This window comes from Desmodus rotundus, chromosome 6, assembly GCF_022682495.2.
Source record: "Desmodus rotundus isolate HL8 chromosome 6, HLdesRot8A.1, whole genome shotgun sequence".
In the NCBI taxonomy this organism is placed as follows: domain Eukaryota; kingdom Metazoa; phylum Chordata; class Mammalia; order Chiroptera; family Phyllostomidae; genus Desmodus; species Desmodus rotundus.
Window position 1 is genome coordinate 136,834,640 of NC_071392.1, and position 21,969 is coordinate 136,856,608.

Here is a 21,969-nt window from a genome sequence, read left to right on the forward strand (position 1 = left end):
AACTGGCTTGACAGTTAAAAAGTCATAGGAAGCCAGTCTTAGTGAGCCCCCAACTTTCATAAGCCTCATCAGGTTCTTGCAGTTAAGATCAGAGGAAAATGCCCCATGCTTCTAGCAAGGGGACAACAAAGTAACGGCTATGAACTGAATTATGCCCTCCAAATTCACATGGTGAAGACCTAACCCCCAATGTTATGGTGCGATAGGGCTTTTAGGTAATTAAGGTTAAATGAGCTCAAAGGATGGGGTCCTAATTGGATAGGATTATGATCCTATAAGAAGAAAAAGAAGAGCACAGTATCTCTACCTCTGTGTACATGCACTGAGGAAAGGCCATGTGCAGACACAGTGAGAAGGCAGATGTCTGCAAGCCAAGAAGAGTGTTTCACCAGGAACCAAATCACCAGCACCCTGATCTTGGACTTCTAGCTTCCAGAACTGTGAGACAATACATTTCTGTTGTTTAAACCTCCCAGTGTGTGGTACTTTGTTATGACGGCCTAAATACACTAATACGGTGACCATTTTGAAGTATACTCACAGCACTCTGTTCTTCTCTTGCCCTCAAAGGAAACTAGTCTACTAGAGTAGAACCAGCCCCTCTAGGCTTTCTGTCTCATAACACACCTATCAGAGAGGCCAGAATAAAATAGTATCAACACTAAATGCAAGCAAGGATATGGAGAAACTGGATGAAGAAAGCATTGCTGGTAGAAATGTAAACTGTTACAGCCACTCTGGATAAGTTTGGCAGTTTCTCATAAAACTTAACATGTAACTACCACACATAACTCAGCAATTGTACTCTTGGGCACTTATCTCAGTAAAATAAAGGTGCATGTTCATACAAAAACCTGCACAGGAAGGTACACAGCAGCATTATTTGTGATAGCACAAAACTGAAATCAGCCCAGCTATCCTTTAAAAAATGAGTGTTAAACTATAGGGCATCAATACCTTGGAATACTATTCAGCAATAAAAAGAAGCTAACTCTGCCACTTGGATGAATCTCCAGTGTTATGATACATGAGAAAATCAGCTTTACATTCTGTATGATTCTTTTTATATAACATTTGAAATCACACAATTTTAAAAGTGAAGGAAAAATTAGTGGTTGTCAGGGGTTAGGGGCTTGGGTGGGTGGGCAGGAAGGAGGTGGGTTTAGTTATGAAAAAAACAGTATGAAAGGTCCTTGTGGAGTTGGAATAATTCAGTATCTTAACTGTGGTGGTGGATATATGAATCGATACAGGGAATAAAATTGTATGGAACTTAACACACACAAACACAAGAGACAAAAGATGCTAAAGTAAGTGGGTGAGAATTGGATGAAGAACAAAACATTTACATAATATCAAAGTACCCACCCATAAAATATTCATTAATTACATGGGGAAAAGTAACTTTACTGTGGTGTAGCTGGGCCAACACTACCTAACCAAGAATCACTAGTAATGGGACAAATCATTGTACCCCTGATAAAATGAAATTAGAAGAACACAGTATCAGTTTTTTATATTCCTGCCAAAAATGTATTATCTAAATGTAATCACAAGGAAACATTAAACAAACTAAACTAACAACTTCCTACAAAATAACTGCTTGTTATCTTCGAAAGTGCCAAGCTCCTAAAAACCAAGGATGGACTGATTGAAGGAGACTAAATGATTCTGAACAAGTGGTACAGCTGGCAAAGCTGAGCAGGTAGGAGACTAAGGCAGGGATTTTGCATATTCATATCCTGATTTTGAGGGGTGAGGGGGTTGATGGGTCAGCAGTTCACTCTCAAATCTTTCAGAAAAAAGTTCTCTCTTTTTCATAAGTTTGAAATTATTTCAAAATAATGAAAAACAAGGAGGGTGGCATTAGTTTCATGCCAGGTGTCAATACTTGACCTGTTTGTTGAGCTCTTCCATTTCAGAGCAGGCTTTTTCCTTGTCTCTCTTTAAAACCTCAATTTCCTTCCTGTTGAAGAAGCAAAATTAACAATATCACTTTGACCAGCTGATTTCTTTTTTCCCAGCAATTGTAACTGCAGCACCTTGGATTTGTAGCCACATAACACTCACACCTGCTCCTGGTACCCTACAGCCACCACTGTTACTATTCTGTTGCTTCTGTTGCTTCTGCTGCTGGTGATCCAATGTGGATCCCAATCCTCAGAACCAGAGGACACTGCCAATATTACAGAACAAACATCCTCCATAACATCCCTCAGTTCCACCCATTAATATCTCTTGAGCACAACATGTGACTATTCACTACCAGCAGCATAAATAAAGGCCAAAACAGCCTTACATCCACTAAGGTCTGATGGCAGCAAACTGAGGGGAAAAATGGTCTCTAGAATGAAAAAAAAAAAACCTTTTAGATTTCAGAATTGCTATAATGTGATGGCAATTACTTGCTGACTACCTGCTCTGGATTCCATATTTTAATTATTCATCATGGCAATTTTATACAATCAGCACCACATTCTTAGCATTTTAGACTTGAGCTCATCTTCAATTTCGGACTTAAAAAAAGGGGATCACCCAACTGTCATTGGATAAAACAGGGCTACAGAAGTGAAAGCAGAAATCCACCGACAGGTTTTCTGGGTACCCCCACTGCCAACAGTCTCCTGCTTCAGTGCTCAGGTCTTTGCAACTCTTCCCCATTTTTACTTCTCCACCCCTGACTCGGACTCACTAAAATTGATGAGCCAGAAACAAATCTTGGAGAAAAGCACAGCTGAAACCATTATCAGGACATAAGTGAATAGATTTTATTTGCCCAGAAAGGCCTCAGAAGCACCACTACGTACAAAAATACTTGCTGTCTCCCCGATCCCTTAGCATAACGTGGAGTATTTCTGTAGGGGTAAGAAGTGTGTGCATATTGACTTCAGATATAAACAGGTCTGTTTGGAGCTCCTCACTGTGGTGGTGACTGTGCTGCAGCACACACTTGCTTTCTACCTTAAACTTTTGAGATTGGGCACTCAGGAATGAAGGTGGTCGCCAACATTTTGAAGGAGGTCTGAGCCCTCTCTTGCATGTACAGTGTGGTCAGAGGCCGCACAGCTCACCCTCTTAGAGTTTTCTGGGATGTGGGGCTGATTTGTGAACATGTCCCTCTTTTTACAGCAGTATCTTCCAAGCTCATTCTATGCGGAGTGAAATGTGTCATACACTGTAAGTTCTGACTGGAGCCACTGAGACGGGCCCTTACCTCTGTGCATCATTTGTCCTTTGTTTAAATTCGAGCTCTTGTTGAATCCTCCCCAGCTCATTTTTTAACACCATGTTTTCCTCAGAAAGCCTCTCCAACTCAATTCTGCATGAAAAATAGAAGAAAGGAAAAAGAATGGAAATTCCAGACACCAGACACCATGTGCAATCCATGTGCCTCTGGCCTTGAAGCTGGAAGTCATGGCAATCCTGCAGTCTACAACTCCCCTTCCCCAGATGATGGCTTAGAGCACACATTTCCTTTTTCTCTATCCAGTGTTAACATGCCATGGTTTGCCTCTCCCTAGAGATAAGCTACAGAAAACATAGCTTTCTTAGCTTCCAAAATGGCTACACAATGAAAAACTCACTAATGTATTCAGTACCTTGGTTCCATTTACCTTGTGTTTATAGATGACCTGTTCCTGCATCTTGTAACCTCTAACTGAAATGTAAGTACGATTGGTACTAATGCACAATGTTGGGTGAGAGTCCTCAGGTTATTGCAAAGAATATTCACCCTTTCACCAGTGGACTCCAGCACAGAGCTAAGAAACATAAGGAACCAGAAGATCAAAACACATGCACACATTTTCCTCTTTAGGGAGAGTCCCCTATACTCTGAGGTCACAGCTCTGGGAGGAGAAACTTAGGAAGATGTCTGCATCAGTATATGGAGAGAAACATATTAGGTGGATTCTTTCAGGGACAAAGCAAGTACGCACAGCTACTACATGAACCAACTGTGCCTGGAGCCACCTGTGCTTTCTGATGACTCTTAGAGTCTCTGTTTAGGTTACACCATCAATTTATGATGGATGAGCAATTTACCAATAAACATCACAAATGAGGCAGCTAAACCCCATGCTTGCTGCCCAGAGAATTTACTCTTAATATGTGTTCGTCTGGCTGACATGTATTACCCCTAATAGGTCTTTATCTGGCATATGCTTGTAATGTTTTCAACCTAAAAATACTTGAAGCCACAGGAGCTCATTATGTTTGCATATTACAGTTATAGTAAGTACCTCATCATAAGCATATGTATGACTTCATTTTATCTCATGAGGAACTAAAAAAAAAAAAGAAACAGAAGTCATTGGAATTTTAAAAGCAGCAAAGATTTTCAAATAGGGGAATAAAACAAATGAGATCTGTGTTTTGAGACTGTCACTCTGGCTCCAGGATGGAAAACAAATTGATTCAAGGAAGGTATGCATGTGTGTGGGAGGGAAGCAGGGGATCTACCATATTTCGCCAATTATAATGTGCTCCCATATTTAATATGTACCCTTGTTTTGATGCTCTTTATACATGGGATTACACATTCATTATACCCATGTATAATGTGCATCTTTATTTTTCCCTCAAAACTTTGGGCAAAAAAGTGTTCATTATACACGACAAAATTTGGTACTTACAGCTTCTTGGAACTCAGATAAGCGGATGGTTGTCCCAACCCATCCCCCACACACTCACAGAACAACTAGAACTTGTGTGTAGATGATCATACAGTACGTGATTTTTTTCACTGAAAGTAATAGATACCTCCAAGGGCCCCCAAACAAAACAAAAACCTGGCAGGTGAAACCAAAGCTGTGATAATTAGGCAATACAAAGACGGTGTTACCCTGAGGCTAATGCTTATATCAGCAGCATAGAGAAACATGGATACCTGCATTAAGCCAGTACCCTATAAGGAAGTTAAGCAGTCCCATATTAATAGGCTCCCAATTGTTAGCAAAAGCAGTACACATCCTTTCTGCAGAAAGCATCCACTACTACAACTCCTGGGATTCCCATAGATTAATGTCATGTAAACATTAGTTCAAATCAAAGATCATCACAACATTCATGGAAAAAAAGCCACCTATTAGAGTCAGCAGAAGCAGAGGCAACAGAATTCGATTCTATAAAACCTCAGATATGGGAATTATCAGACACAAACTAAAGATAAGTATTATGGAATATTTGTACAATATAAATAAAAGATAGAAATTTAAAAATAAACATTCAATAATAAATGATCAAAAATATTCAGCAGGACCAAACAGAGTTTTTGGAAATAAAAAAATTCAATGTCAACAGAATTTTTGGAAATGGAAAAAAATTAGTGTCAAAATGTACACTAAATGGGTTAAATTACAGATTGGACACAATTGAAGAAAGAATTATTGACCTGAAACACAGAGATGTGAAGAAAATACCCAGAATGTGACAGAGAAAACAGGATAGAACACATAAAAATGAGGTTAAGAAATGTAAGAAAAGTGAAAAGATTTAACACCATACATTTAATTCAAGAGGATAAGTGAGAGGAGAGGCAATAGTTTAAGAATAATGGCTGAAAGTTTTTCATAAGACACAAATCTATACATTCAATAGGCACAATATTTTTAAGTCAGATAAGTTAAAAGGAAACCACCTATGTCCTATGGCCCAGCAATTCCATTTTCAGGTACATCCCAACATAAACGCTCAAAAAGACATGTACGAGAAATTTTTAGCAGTACTATTTGTGATAGCCAAACACTAGAAACTACTCAAATACCCATCAACAAATCAATGAATACATTGTGGTTAATTCACACAACAGACTGCTTTATACGAATGCAAATACATTAATGATGGTAGAAGCAACAATATGGATGAATTTCACAAAATATGTTGAAATTGTGTATGATCATCTACACACAAGAAAGCCAGACACAAAAGTACACATTGTGTGATTCCTTTTTATAAAATATTGGCAAAATTGGCAGAATTAATCCATGCCGTTAGAAGTCAGGACAGTGGTTATCCCTGGGGGGGGGGGCGGGATTTGGGGAGTTCTATTTCTTGTTTTGGGTGCTGGTAACACAATGTGTTCAATTTGTTGACAATTCTTCTAATTATACATATATGTATATTTTTCATGTGTATGTAATAAAAAGTTAAAGAGAAATACACACCTAATCACACCAAATATAGAGATCATCTTTTTTTTAATCCTCACCCAAGGATATTTCCTTCCTTCCTTCCTTCTTGCCTTTTTTTTTTTTCCATTGTTTTCAGAGAGAGAAGGGAGAAAGAGAAACACTGATGAGAGAGAGAAGCACCTATCAGTTGCCTTCTGTACACGCCTGGACCAGGGATGGAACCTACAACCCAGGAATGTGCCCCAAGTGAGAATTGAATCTACAATCCTTTGATCACAGGATGATACTCCAGCCAACTAAGCCACACCAGCCAGGTCACAAAATATAGAGATCTTAACAGCAACCAGAGGACACAACTCAGATTACCTCCTATGGTAGGAAGAATAAGGACTCTAAAAGATGTCCATTTCTTAGTCCCTGGAACTTGTGAATGTTATATTACATGGCAAAGAGGAATTAATGTAGCAAATGGAATTAAGATTGCTAATTAGCTGACTTTCCACAGGGAGAGTATCCTGCATTATTCAGGTGGGCCCAAAGTAATTACAGGGTCCTTAAATGTGGAAGAGGGAGGCAAAAGTGTCAGTGATGTGATATAAGGAGGACACGGCCAGTCACTGTTGGCTTTAAAGATGGGAGGGGGCCAATAAACAAAGAATGCAAGGATCTGTAGAAGCTGGAAAAGGCAAGAAAAGAGATCCTACTCCAGAGCCACCAGAAAGGAAGGCAGCCCTGCCAACATCTTAATTTTAGTCCAGTCATATCCATTTCAGACTTCTAAACTCTGCAACTGTAAAATAATAAATTGTATTGTTTTAAGCCACTGCATTTGCGGTAATTTGTTATACCAGCAATCAGAAACTAATAGATATACAAAGGAACAACATTTAGACACAGGATAAGCTACTCAATGTCAATAAAGGAATCTTGAAGATACTGAACATGTAGAGTAGAGAGCCCTTTAACTGTTAACATAGACTTGTGTTCCTAGGGACAGTCTTTCAAAAATAGACAAGTATTTGAGACATTTTCAGACAAACGAAAACTGAGGGAATTTACTCCCATGAGAGTCTCACTAAAGGAACATCTAGAGGCTATACATCACAAAGAAAGAAAATGGTCCTCAAAAGAAGGCATAAGATTCAAAAAGGAATAACAGCCTCCTGATGTGACAAGCTATGGAGGACGCAATATCAGCAAACACTACTCTCACCTAGAATATTTCATTTGAATCTATCCATGAGGAAAACCAGGCATCCAAATTGAGGGATATTCTGCAAAACACCTGGTTTTGCCTCTTCAAAAATGTTAATATCCAAATTCCTGAACATACCTAATCTACCAAACTGACTCATGAAAAAATAGAAAATCTGAACAGACCTTTAAGTAGTAAGGAGACTGAATCATCATCAAACTCATCACAAGGAAAAGCCTGGGAGCAGATGGATTCCCTGGTGAATTTTAGCAGACATTTAAAATAACACCAATCCTTAAACTCTTCCCAAATACTGAAGAGGAGGGAATACTTTCTAAATCATTCTATAAGGCCAACATTACTCTCATACAAAAGCCATACAAAGTCATTTCAGAAAAAATTACAGACCAACATCCCTTACCAATATTAATGATGCTATGCTAAAATCCTCAATAAAATATTAGCAAAAAAACAATTGTTTAATAGGCACAGAGTTTCTGTTTGGGATGATGGAAATTTTGGAAGTGCATAGTGGCAATAATTGTGCAACATTGTGTTTAATGCCACTGATTTATACACTTAAAAATGTTTAAAATGATTGATTTTATATTATGTATATTTTATAATGATAGAAAGTCAATGTCCACTGACAAAAATATGTCCTCCTTTATGCTGCAGGTCTTGTGTTAACTAGACTCTCAGTGGCTCCTGACACAGGTGTCCCTTCCTCCTTACAGCAACCTTCCCCAAAGACATCAGCTCCTCGGTTTTAGGACCCTTACCCATCTCTTCACCCACCTTAACCTATACAGGGGACAGTACCACAGGCTCAAAATTAACTGAATTCCACCCTCCTGTCTTCTCCTTTCATGGTTGCATTTCCTGGGAGTCCTCTAATTGCTCCATAACCCATTTCCAACCTCCTTGCCCATATCCCATCCACCTGTAACCCATTAATTCAGCCTCCACACTTCTGCCAGTCAACTTCCTGCACCTCTGCGGCCATCATTATGGCTCCGCCACTGTCATGACCTCTAGCCTGGACAGCTGCGTAGACACCTCCCATACCCTCTCAATCACTGCAGTGCCCTATTCAGGGCCCTCAGCAGCTTGCTCGTAGGAAACCCTCCCCATTCCCATTAGAGCTGGTAACTACTCACTTTCCCCTCTGAATAGTCTGTCTCCTAACTCTTCAGAACCCTCTAACCTGAGAAGCCTCTTCCCCTGTTGGACACACACTAGGTCTCTGATTGATGGGGGTCTAGGCCTGTGCCATGCAGCCTTCCCAGACCTGAACCCCAGCCTCCCAGGAAACCAGCAGCTTGAATTTTCATTATTTCTATATATTCTCTTAGGATTTCACCACATGTGTATGTGTCCCTGAAAAATGTACATGGTTTGAAGGGCATGACCTTTGTTTCCTCATCCTTAAAATGTCAGAATGCATTTCTTCCTAACACTGGGACATGCAGGAAGCACGGTGTTTCCCCACAGAAATGAAAACTCCAAATACCTGTTTTGCTCCCAACTGCAATTCCTAACTGTGCTGGCACATAGAAGGTGGCCAGTAACCACTGTCAAATGAATGAAGACCTCGCTGAGACTTGAACTGTGACTACTGTGTGGCCAGCAGTCTGGGGAGTGCAGCACATCAGGAGAAGCAGAAAGAGGACAAGGGCAGCCTTCCTGGACTTGGGTCAGTGAGTGGCAGACCACCAGGGGAAGGGGTGGAATGAGTCTGGGCACATGTCTGTCCACGGGGAAGTATTTTAAAGGGATAGCAGCTTGGGATTCTAGGAGCTGGGTTGCTTCTCTGCCTGAGTCCCTTGTATGTGGCTGTGGACTCACACATGGAGCAGGTCCCCAAGGTGCTTACACTGGGGCCAAGACCAGCCTGTTTTGGGGGGGCTTGCTATGGAACAGCTATAAATGTAAGAGCATGTGCATATATTCGTCTCATGCTCCATGCCCTTTTTGAGGTACAGCACCATCTTTGCTTTATGGATAAGGAAATTTCGAAGTCACCCCACCACATTGTTCCACATTGTTCAGGAACACTCACATAAGACGCAGGAGCATGAACCAATGCCTAGATGGCAGGAAACAGTCCCTACACAGCAAAGCTGCTCCCTCCTAGAGGAGCAAGGAGACCTGGGGATAGGTGCCTAGGGGTTTCCAGCTATGCTAATATTTTTTCTTAAGATGGGTGGTGCATTGACCTTCATTACTTTTGGTTTATCATAAATCCTACATAATATTTTATTTTTTTCAATGAAATAACTTGTCCATGGTCCCCAGCTAGCAGGAGCTGATGCCTGAGCTGGAATGCAGATCTCACCACATGCTTGTGATCACAGTCCAGGACAGACCCATGTGTGCTGTGAACCAAAGTAACATAATCCATCTTCACATGAAGCAGGCACCTCACACGTGTGCTATGTATGGGTTAATAGGACCAAATGACACTGCATGCAGAGCAATAACCATGTCACACAGTCATTATAACATGCAAATGCCTATAACATCTGTCAGGGCAACCCTTTATCTCCCAAAGATCCAGAAGAAGAGAATCTGAAGCCATGCTCTTCAGCATCTGGAAAAGCCCTTCTAGAATTCTAAGAAAGAGCATGTGCCAGCCTGGGACCCACAGAGGAGCCTGGGGAGGAAGAGGGCCTAGCTGCACAACTAGGCTCTCTCTTTACTTTGCCAACAGACCAACATCTCCCGGCCACCTCCTCACCTTGGGGCTGCACATGAGGGCATCAGCTGCAGCAGTAGGCAGTAGAGCCCTTTGGGGCACTCATGTCATACCCACCACCAACATTCCGAGGCAGTGCCAGGCAGTGCAGAATACAGCAGCAGAGGAGCCCTTTACTTGAATAGTTGGCCTCCTCTATTGCTGCTCCAATAGCACATGGACTTGCAGTTCAAGGACAGTGCCTGGCACATGAATTGGTGGGGTGCAGTAGTGGATCCTGCTCAAAGTCAGTAGGAAGAGGGCTCAGATGACCAAAGACTGAAATGGGCCTCCAAGTATAGTCTATCTTTGTCCTTGTGACACCAGCAAGAACTTCCTAAGGACAAGGGCAGGGGACACTAGAGCCAGCTGAAATACCCAGAAAGGTTAATTTATGTCCCCTCTGTCTACTCACTGAGCACCTGGTGTCCTCTGGGATGCCTGAGGTCAGGGTTGGGCTTATGACCATCTGCCCAAGCCCACAGGTTATGTAAGCAGCCCCATCAGCAGCTATGAGCTGGTCAGCTGGAAATGTGTGTGCTTAGAGTTAGTGACAGAGGTCAGGTGTTCCTGGCATTCTGAGAATGGAGAGACACCAAACCTGTTCTCTCCTGAATCTGCTTTTTTCTTAAGAGATCAAACATGTTCCAGCTGTAGAAGTTTGATTTTCATGCATTTTTCTCTCCCTCCAGTGCTATGTCGGCCTCTACCTCCCCCAGGGCCTCAAGCTGTTCCCACCTGGCTGCCCAGGGGCCAGCAAATCTGTGGTGGAAGCTCAAAGTGCCCCTCCTGGCTTTTCCCCTGTTGTGCTGCAGCCCCCTCTCCAGGGTGCTCTTACTGCACCTAGCTTGCTCCTCGAAGGCCTGTCCCAAGTTTCCCGCAGGGGCTGGCTCCCTGCTCAACTTCCCAGCTTCGTCCTTGAGAGCAGCCTGCTGCCTCTCAGTGTCTTCCCTGCCCACCCTCAGGGGATGAGGCATCTGTCTCTGTTCTCAAGAACAGCTCCTGGGCTTCAGGCTGGCTCAGGCAGGGTTGGCCATCAGCAAAAAGCACTAGGTCCTCCACGACCACTCCCCAGCCACCCCACTTGGGTGCACCTGTGACCACCTATCTGTGGGAGCAGAAGCCACCTGGTTGTGGTCAAGCACACACTAACTGCACTCTCCAAGGCTGAGGCTCTTTGAGGGCATTCTGATGGGCAAGGGTTGAGGCTGGGCTCTGCCTAGGGTCTACACAGTATGGCTGCTCCCTCCTGCTTGTACTGAGGATCACGGGGCCACCTGTGCACTCCTGCTCATCACCTGCTACTGCTGACCCATCCTTCAAGAAGACTTACAGCATCTCTGCTTCTCGGGCAAGGCTTTCCACCTGCTTTCTACAGGTAAGCTCTAACTTCTCCTTCTTAAGGGCAAAAGACTAGCAAATCTACGCCTGTTCTTCACTCATCAACTCCTGCAGCTTGAGTTGCTGCTCCCTTCCTCTCTTTTCTCTTTGCTTCTCCAGGTCATGCTAATCTGTCATCTCTCTCACTTGCAGCGGATGTTTCTGCAGGATCTCTTCCTTCTGCTTATGTTGTAGTGATAAGTGCTTACAGTGGGTGGCCTGCTGGGAGCTTTTGATTCAGCCCAACGTTGGCCTCTTTCCTATAGAAACAGAATGAGTCCCAGGCACTAGAGGCTACAGCTCTAAGCCCCAGACCTTCCCCTCAGGTTAGAAAGGCTGCAAAGACTTTTCTTATTCCAACTTCACACCTCCTCTCAGCATGGCTGGCTTTACCCTCTCTCACTTCCATGACTCCTGGGCTTCCACCCACGCCCTAGGGCCTTCCTTAGCAAGGCCTTAGAAGGATTGTCCCTCACTAGGGTTGGGTTCCATTACAGGAGCCAACACAGATGCCATTCACACATGTGACTGTTAAACTAAGTTGATTAAAAATAAGCCATTAAAATTCAGTCCCTTAATTGCATAGATCACATTTCCATGCTCAGTAGCCTTATGTGGCTGATGGCTGCCTTAATGGACACAGCAGACACAGGGATGTTCCTCATTGCAGAAAATTCTAAGGACAGTAATGGCCTAGAGTTTTAGTCAGATGGGTAAAACTGACTCATAATCAAAACATCCCTTGAAAATCCTGTAAGTTGCTGAACTGAGGCCTGCATGAGGGCACTAAGCCAGGGACAGGTGTGTTCTCTGCTCCTGCCCAGTGCTGGCCTGAGATATATGGGGCTATACCTCCAGGCTGCAGAGGGACTATAAGCAGCAGGAACAGCTCCTCCCAACAAAGGCAGATGTCTCTAAGGCTCAAGATGTTAGGGATGAGCAGCAGGGAGCTACCCTGCCATGCTCCTCTGCTGTCTGGTGGGGGTCTGGAGGGAGCTTTGGTCCCTTATCACACAGCTCTTGGGTTTCACAGAAAATAACAAAGCTCAGGGGAAGAACATGACTCAAAAATGACTTATTACCTCCAGGAGAGTGTCAGTCAGTTCCTGAAAGCCCCAGAGGGTGTCACCTGGAGTGGAGGGAATAATGCAACACAGTAACAGACTGTACTCAGCACCTCCCTGTGCTTAGGCCACCCCTAATCCTCATGACAAAGAAGGGGAGAGCCCATCTCACACAATTTGGAGGGCATGACCTCCACAGGAAGGTCGTTTGATATCCTGCTATCAGTGTGGTGATTGGGAACATGTCCTCTTGGCAACAACATCAGAACTCAACCAGGCCCACACAGAGCCCCTCCATGAGGAGGAAAGGTGTGTGATACACACCTCGGATATGAGCTGTCCCTCAGCTTTGGACCAGCATGAGTGGGATGTGACCATTCTCTCCTGAGCTGGTGAGGATTCAAGACTCCACATGGGACAGGGAGGGGCTGGCTGAACAGCACCGAAGCCTGCAATAACCAGTTACTCCCTCGAAGTCTATGATATCGTAAGACACAAAAAACCACATTCCAGTTTTCCAAATAAAGCTTTTCTTTTCTTTGCTCATATATCTTAGCCTTTTTAAGAACATCACTAAACAAAATTAATGGTTCTTTCCATTGTTTTAGGGCTTTTATCCATCTCCCCATGTGCTACAACACAGTGTCCCAGACAATTAGAATGAGATATTAAATGATGAACATATTGACCTCTGCTATACAAGACAAGACTGAAACAAGGTGAAAAGCACTGAGTTTAAATTCTACGAAGTACACTGTTTCACAGCCTAAGCTCTGGTTAGTTCATATTTCAAATTTAAAGTAAAAATTCTTATATAATGACTTGTTCTTTGTCACTTGTTCTCTTGCTCACACATCTTCCCCTGAGAAAAACTACATAGTTAATAGGCATCATCATTCTGAGCAGTTTTCATAATCAAACTTTAAATTTTGGTTTATTTAATTTTGGCAAGAAACACTGGACATGAAATCCTGAAAAGACATGGCGCTGGACCTGAACTGCTGTAGCTCATGCTGATGCCTCCGGTGTAGCTCCTCCAGCTGATCTTTCTCTTGGGTCAGCCGCTGAGTCAGACCAGACAGTGCCTGAGTATAGCACTGCTCCATCTCTACCCTCTCCAGCTCGAACTTCCTTTCCAGCTCAGGGCCACGGGTTGTACTCTGGAGCTGGTCTTGCAGGCCTCGGATGACCTCCTGAGATTTCACGTGGAGGGTCTCCAGGTTGGCTTTCTGATCCTCCAGCACACTGACTTCAAGCTTGAAAGCCTGCTCCATTTCCTTTTCCTTCTTTGCAAAGTCCTTTTTCATCATTTCAATTTCTCTTTCATAGTAATTTACCTGAGAAAAGAAATATGAGCTATGTTGATCAGGAAGTCCCCAAAATGATTTACTAACAATGCAACATGGAACTATAAGGCTCCCAGTTACCACAGTCAAAGACCAGATGGACTAGACATGATGAGGTGCAGGGGACAGCCATGCCAACAATGTTTAAGGCTCCCAAAGGGCCATAGGTTTTATTTTTCCCCATAACCTTCCATCAGCCCCATGAGGCAGATCTAGCAGGTGGGAAAGGGAGGCTGGAGGCCAGCTGGGCCAGGTGTCTAGTGAGGAAGCATGAAGAGGGTTTGAGGGTGTGACAACACTGATAAAACAGAGCCTTAATGAGGTTGGTGGGGTGGCTCTGAACTCCCTGGAGGCTCCAATGAGGAGGAATATTATCCAGTCGCAGGCAGGATTACTATAGCAGCTACCGGCTAGTACATCCAGGGAACCCACGGCCATAACCATAAAACAGAGGTGACCCAGCATCATTGCTACTCAGACCAAGACACCTATCCCCTGATAACAAGTCATGGACACTGTCCCTTCACAAAAACTACCACAATCTTATAACAGAGTAGGAGACACATTCATCTAAGACAGACTTGGCCATGGTAATCGTGACCATGAATCCATGAAATAACCCACCCAAGGTATCTCCCGGGGTCATTTTAGCTTAAAATAAAGCCAGAACCTGTGATTTCTCAATGACAGAGCAAGCAGGAAGGTCTGGCCTCTGCATACCCTTGCGACATTCCAGAAATGCATAACCCCATTCTCCCACTACTAGTTATTCCTTATGTACCCCCTCCTTCCAAAGAAGGCTTGAGGTTGAATGTCAATTCTATTTCCCTTTCCCCACACACCTCCCTCCCCAGAACAGGCTTACTACAAAGCAGGGGATCCACAAGCAGATGTGTGCATGCAGAATCATCAGCACAGTGAACAAGCTGTTGGGCATGCAGCAGCAAGTGCCCAAATCTCCTGTGGCTTCCCATCCCCTCTGACCTTGGTCTCCAGCTGGATCTTGAGGTCTTGGTAATGTTCCTTCACCTGCTTCAACATTATCTCCATTTCTATACTCGCTGGAGTGGAATCACCCAGAATGGAGATGATGCCTGCAACAAGGACATTTCTTTTTATGTCTTGCTGAGGGTGCCATGGGATTTGTTCCACACCCCCCCCCCATTTGATATTTGCACAGCACTGAATATTCATCCCAGACTTCCTCCACCATACAGAACAATGCACAATCTTTCATAGGCACCTTCTCTGCGAAGAACTCAGTGCTGGCAGTGAGGGGCAGCCCTTGCAGGTTTCCACAAACAGTCTGTTATGTCCCATTCTCAAAGTTGAAGTTCTTTAGAAATCAACATTTCAAGTCTTTGCCAGAACACAGATTACTCCAAGATATAAATTATTTTACATGAAAAAAAGTGACAGACTCAGAGACACTAGGTCTGAGAGGACTCAGGATAAGAACCTCAGGAAAGAAGACATCCTGATGCCCTAACAAACTGAAGCTGCCATCTGGGTCTGGCCAGTAGGCACAGGTCAATGAGCTTCTGTCAGGTGTGGCTCCAGTTGGATACACCAATGACACTGCCACCATAATCCCTATGGCCCTCTTCACCCTAACCCTGCTGTTGTGACGTTCCCATACAGCAGCAGAAAACCTCTCCTCCTCTGAGGGGGTCAATGGAACTGCTATAGTCAGAAGGAGGGGTGAAGGGGAAGTATAGGAGACTGTTGTGCATGGGGTGGGCCCCGCTCCCACTCGGAAAGGCCAGTGGAAAGCGAGGTCCAGCACACAGGACCCACACCCACAGATAGGTTCTCCCATAAGTAATCAGGCCTGCATTGTACCTAGGCCACTTTGAGACTTGCTTTTTGCTAAAACTCCCTCACCCTGAATTGAGGCAGCAAATGTTTATTGCATATCTTTAAAGTAACTTCCCAAGATGTATACTAAACCTTCCAAGCATGAGTGTAACCAATTCAACCACTTTTCCCTTTACATTTGCAAATATCCTTTTTTGATGTAATTAGCAACATCCTCTCCTTTGTTTTCTGTAAAAGGTAACCACCTAAAAGGAACCTGTGCATAGTAAATGCGGACCATCCTTAATGTAATGTGCCCAGAAAAGAAATAAAAGCCTGTCAAAGCAAAGGTTGGGGTGCTCTTCTTTTGAGAGGGTGGCCATGGTGTCCCTTTTCCTCCACAGGTCTCGGTAGTCTATGTGAATTTGTCTCATCTCAGCCACAACGCCACGGACACTGTAGGCCGGTGTCTGCATCAGCTAGTGCCTGGAACAGGGACTCAGGGCTACCAGCCGTCATTGTGGACAACATACTAACTTGGTTGGAGTACACGCATCAGCCTAGGTAAGGCCCGATGACACCGAGTGCTTTTCGGTTAGGTCATAGGGTGTGTTGGATTTCAGAAGAAAAGGGGTTTCTTCCTAGGTCGCCCTCTCTTGCGACCTGTTTGCAACTATACCTTCTTTAGCAAGCAGGCGTCTTGCTCTCTCCCAAGTATTTGCCACAATCTCTCCGGCATGGGTTGAGCAATTAAGAGCCACAAGGGTGCTCACCACTAGAAGTCACCCATGACAGGATTAGCTAGACGTGGACCGGGTCAGACACTAGGTTTCCCACCAGCCACAAGCAAAAGTCCATGCAACAAGAAGCACACTGTAAAAACACAAGCGCATCCCTGTGGCACAACCCCCAACCAGGTCTAGGCTTGGGAGAAAGAGCAAAGACTTTCCCTTTAATCAGCTTTAAAAACAGCAACTAGCTACAGGGATATTTTAAAAGCATCTCAGCAAATTTTTTCTTGTAAGCCACCTCTTGCGGTCCTTTCGATTTTGCCTTTTCCCTCCGTCCACCTGCATAAGGAAAAGCGGATAGTGAATGAGTGTTTCGGTTTAGACCGGACTCCGAAGATCGCTTTCCAGAAGGATTTAGTGTTAGTCACAGGTTTTGTATGAGAGCTTTTGATGTTCACCAAGCTCTGAAGACAAAAGGCACTTCCTCCCCTCAGCCTGAGAAATCAGGTGTTCCCATGGGAGTTGGAACCTTGTGAACGTGTCTGGGATCAATTCCTGAGATGTGCAGGGGCCTTATAGGGAACTCCAACACTGCTTAATTTAACTTCTGGCTCATCTGGGAAGTACCATATAACTAGGGCTACAAGCCCCCCCTCGCAGTCCTAAATGCTGAGGGAGAACCCGAAACCCATAAGCGGGGTAGGAGTACTCCTCTCCCTGACAGTCTTTTCCACTAACAGCACATTTTGACCCACCACACTATATCCCTCAATAGCTAACTAGTTAGGGTTCAGCACAGGCGGTGGAATCTGAAGACAATAGTCGAAAGTAAAAAGGAGCCCTTTAATAGCAAGAATGGGCTCTGATTTATCTAAAGAACAGGAAGTTTACCTGCGGGTGTTATAGCAGCTCCTCCAAGGAGTGGGTTGCAAGGTGAAGGAACAGTGTCTCATTCAGCTTTTACAAACTATAAAGGAACACTACCCTGCTTTTCCTGATGAGGGAACCTTAGATGTAAAGGTTTGGGAAGATGTAGGCCATAGGTTAAGATCTTTACAGAACAGTGGTGTTCCTATCAGAACTCAAAACTAAATAACTTGGGGGCTAGTCAGGACTGCTCTCCTGCCCATATGGGCTAGGAGACCGGAACTATTCACAAAGGAGGATAAAGAGTCTAGTTCAGAGAAGGAAGTCATATGTAATATAGTAGAAGAACCAGCTCTGAAAGTTCTGACTACGGCCCCACCAGAGGACCTGCCTCATAGCAGCTGCTCCTTACTCCAATCCTGGGAGCATTCCTCCTCACAGGATGACTCACCACCTAGAGAGCCAGAAAATTTAGACATAATCCTGTTAGGGTCATGCCACGTGCCTTCGGCAGGCAGCAGAGGCTGGGGATTTAGACGCCCTTTCAGCCTTCCCCATTATAGTCAAGGGTCAAAGAAATGTCCATGAACCCCTTCCTTTTTCCCTTTACAAGGATCTAAAAAAAGAGTATTAGAGAAAATGGGCTTCAGTTTCCTTATACTAATGGGCTACTTCAAGCCATCACTGACAGCTACAGAATGGCCCCTTGTGTCTGGATGGCTCTAGCCAGGACAGTCTTAACCCCAGCTCAGTTCATAGTCTGGCATTTGGAGTACTCTCAGCGAGCCAGCCACCACGCAACCGAGAATTCGCAAATAAATAAACCTGTCACCGTCCCTATGTTGCTTGGGTCTGGTGATTTTGCCACCACTGCAGATCAGGTTAGGCTTGATCCTCGCGCTTTTAGCCAAAGTGCTCAAATTGCTCTCAGAGCCATAAAGGCTGTGCCTGATTCTCAGGCCAGGGAAATTTATTCCTTTACCAATATCCATCAGGGTGCCGCAGAGGCATATATTGACTTTATTGACCGCCTCCAAAAAGCAACTGAAAGGCAAATAGATAATGACAGAGCAGCCAAATCTCTCTTATAGCAGCTAGCTTATGAAAATGCTAACAAAGACTGCAGGGCCATTATAGGACCCCTGCAAACTACCACCAAAGACATCAGTGAGTTTATCAAGGCTTGCCAAGATGTCGGCACAGAGCAGCATAAGGCTTCTCTCTTAGTTGCTGCAATTAAGGGAGATCCCAGATGTTACAATTGTGGAAAGCCCGGTCACCTGTGCACAGACTGTTCATCCACATCGAAAGGGGGAAAGGGTAATTACAAGCTTCCCCTAAAGGATTGTCTGCACTGTGGCAAGGGCAGACATTGGGCAAAGGAATGCAGCTCTAAATTTGACAAAAATGGCCAACCTATTCAGGGAAACTTCTGAGGAGTGCCTGCTCCAGCACCCCCAACCCCAATCGAAGCTTTCACAATAGCAATCAATATCAGGGAATGCAGGGAAATGCAGTTTCCGACCTTCATGCAGCCACCTGTGTAAGCACAGGGTTGGACTTGGTCACCACCAACAAGCTCCTCTTAAAGGGACAGGATCAAGTAATTACGACTCCCACTGGTGTCTGGGGACCTTTACTTCCAGGAACAGTCGGTTTAATCTTAGGGAGATCCAGTATTACTACCAAAGGCATTTTTGTTAAGCCAGAGGTCACTGACTCACACTATCACGGGGAAATTAAAATCATGCTTAAAGCTCTGGTTATCATATTACTCCTGCCCAGACACGTATTGCCCAGTTGCTCCTACTCCCCTAAGTAATCTCAAAGACTCAAAATACAGTGAGGGGAGAGGGAGGCTTCAGTAGTACAGACAATCAATCAGTTTTTTAAACAGAATCAATTAAATTAAATAAACCAATCTTACAAATAAAGATAAAGGATAAGACCTTTCAAGGCCTCATAGGTACAGGAGCCGACATCTCCGTTATCTCAAATCAGTTTTGGCCTCCAGAGTGGCCTCTAACAGACAGCAGAATGCCTGTGACAGATGTTGGAGGAGTTTCTCAAACACAAGTCAGAGTATGGTCTCTTAAATGTTATGGACCAGAAGGGCAGGTAGGGAGAATTGGACCATATATCCTTCCTATGCTCCTTAATATTTGGGGCCAAGATCTCCTCAGTCAGTGGGGGATGCAAATCTCTCTGTGGCATTTTCCTTAATGGCCACTGCTCTTGTAACTCCCCTACCGCTCACCTGGCTCTCCAATATGCTGGTATGGGTTGATCAGTGGCCACTTAAAGGAGAGCGACTTGAACAGACCTGCCTTTTAGTTAAACAACAATTAGAAGCAGGTCATATTGAACCCTCTAACAGCCCTTGGAATATGCCTATTTTTGTTGTATCAAAGAAATATGGCAAATGGAGGCTTATGCATGATCTAAGAAAAATAAATGAAACCCTCCAACCTATGGGCCCCATACAGCCAGGAGTCCCCAATCCAGCTTGCATTCCAAAGGATTGGACACTTTTAGTTATTGACCTAAAGGATGGTTTCTTTACAATTCCTTTAGCAGAAAAGGATCAGAGCATTTTGCATTTTCCCTCCCAGTCATTAACAATTCTCAGCCTTTTGTAAAGGCAGTTTCAATGGAGAGTTTTGCCTCAGGAAATGCTTAACAGCCCAACTATCTGCCAGCATTTCGTTCATACAGCTATTCAGTCAGTAAGAGATCAGTTTCCTAATTCAATTATCTATCATTATATGGATGACATCCTGATCGTGGCTCCTTCACAAGATATTTTAGCAAACACTGCTTCCTTTCTTAAAAATTCTGCGGTCTCTGCTGGGCTAGTTATTGCTCCAGAAAAAATCTAGCACTCAGAACCTTGGAAATATTTAGGCTATATCCTTTTTAATAGGACAATCCAGTCTCAAGTCCTTCAAATTAATCCACCCAAGGATTTAACTCTTAATAGCCTCCAACAACTCCTAGGAGCAATCAACTGGGTGCAGCCCAGCCTTGGAATACCAACCCAACAATTAACTCATTTATTTAACACCCTTAAAGAGGACCCAGATCTTAATTCCCCCCGAAAACTGTCCTCCAAGGTCCTACAAGAATTACGTATAATAAATCAACATATTCAGCAGCGACAACTAACGAGAATTAATCCACAGTTTCCTGTCTGGCTTTTCTGTTTCCCAACCTTAGGCACCCCATCGGGTCTTATTGGATAGCTGTTGCCCCACTTAGCTATGATAGAATGGCTTTTTCTGTCTCATCAACCACAGTGTACTATTACCACCTATATAACTGCGTTGTGCCATCTTATTATAAAGGGGCGTGAGCGAACACAGCAGTTATTTGGATATGATCCTGCCTTTATTCATGTCCCCTTAACTCAAGTTTATTTACAACAATTGGCAGCTCAATCTTTAGAATTTCAGTGTGCCACAGCTGATTTCGTAGGAGGACTAGAAATTAACCTGCCCTCAGATAAATTGCTTCAAAAATTCCATTCCTTCAAATAAGGCTAGCAGAAAAGGTCCGCCCAACGCCAATAACTGGGGCAAGAACTGCGTTTCTTGACGGGTCCAGAAAAACTGGACGGGCTGCTATTACCTGGCAAAAACTGGAGAAGTTTTGTATCCTCAGGACATTCCTCTACTCAAAGGGCTGAGCTCTTTGCTGCAATCATGGCTCTGCGGCAATGGCCCCAGGAATCTTTGAATATAGTCTGTGACTCAGGGTGTACTGTTTATACTATTCTGCATCTAGATCAGGCATTAATTAAGACTTCTATTGTGACCCCAATCTACTTAACCCATTTTTGACCCTACAGTCCCTCCTTGACAAGTGAGAACACCCCTTCTTCATTACTCATATTTGATCCTATTCAGACCTGCCTGGTCCCCTGGTGGATGGTAACAATGAGGTAGATGCCTCAGTAGGGGTCCTTACTGCCTTCCAGCAAGCAACAGCTTCTCATCAGTTTTTTCATCAAAATAGCCAGGCACTCTGAAAACAATTTGACATTCCTCACTCCCAAGCTAAGCAAATTATTAAAGAATGTCCTGATTGCCAAACCCTTAGCAAGACACCCCCATCTACAGGAATTAATCGTCAAGGACTAAGTTCTCACATAATTTGGCAAACAGATGTCACTCATTACACTCCCTTTGGGAAATTCAAATACGTTCATATTTCTATTGATACTTACTCTGGTGCCCTACATGCATCTGCTTGAAAGGGAGAATCTGCTAAAAATACACAAGCCCATTGGCTTGAGGCCTTTAGTCATTTAGGACGGCCTCAGCAAGTTAAAACTGATAATGGCCCTGGATACTTTGCCGGTTCCACTCAGGTCTTTCTTCAGCGTTGGAATATCCAACATAAAACAGGAATACCTTACAATCCAACTAGACAGGCAATTGTAGAACAGGCTCATCATACTTTTAAAATTTTTCTTAAAAAACCAAAAAGGGGGAGTCATGAGTCCTCCTCCCAAAATTTGATTATGTTAGCCATGTTTACATATAATTTTCTAAATTGTGACGAATCATTCCGTACTCCAATTGAGAAACATTTTCAGAAGAAAGAGCCAAAGTCATCTTATCCTCAGTGTTTATACAGAGATCCACTGGGAGATGGCTCTTGGCAGGGCCCTGTAGATCTCTTAACATGGGGAAGAGGGTATGCATATGTTTCCATTCCTA

The 21,969-nt window shown here is 43.8% G+C and overlaps 1 protein-coding gene across 7 annotated transcripts in view; it reads right to left on the reverse strand.

Annotated features, from left to right (window-relative positions):
- NINL (ninein like) overlaps positions 1-21,969 on the reverse strand; it is a 178,741-nt gene that overhangs the window by 29,676 nt on the left and 127,096 nt on the right. For all 7 annotated transcript variants that reach the window (XM_024577013.3, XM_053926534.1, XM_045184917.2 and 4 more), the window contains 4 exons: positions 14,838-14,947; positions 13,501-13,844; positions 3,215-3,319; positions 1,897-1,966 (listed from right to left, as the gene is read on the reverse strand). In XM_024577013.3, the coding sequence (XP_024432781.2) occupies positions 1,897-1,966; positions 3,215-3,319; positions 13,501-13,844; positions 14,838-14,947 (629 nt within the window). The remainder of the gene's footprint in view (positions 1-1,896; positions 1,967-3,214; positions 3,320-13,500; positions 13,845-14,837; positions 14,948-21,969) is intronic.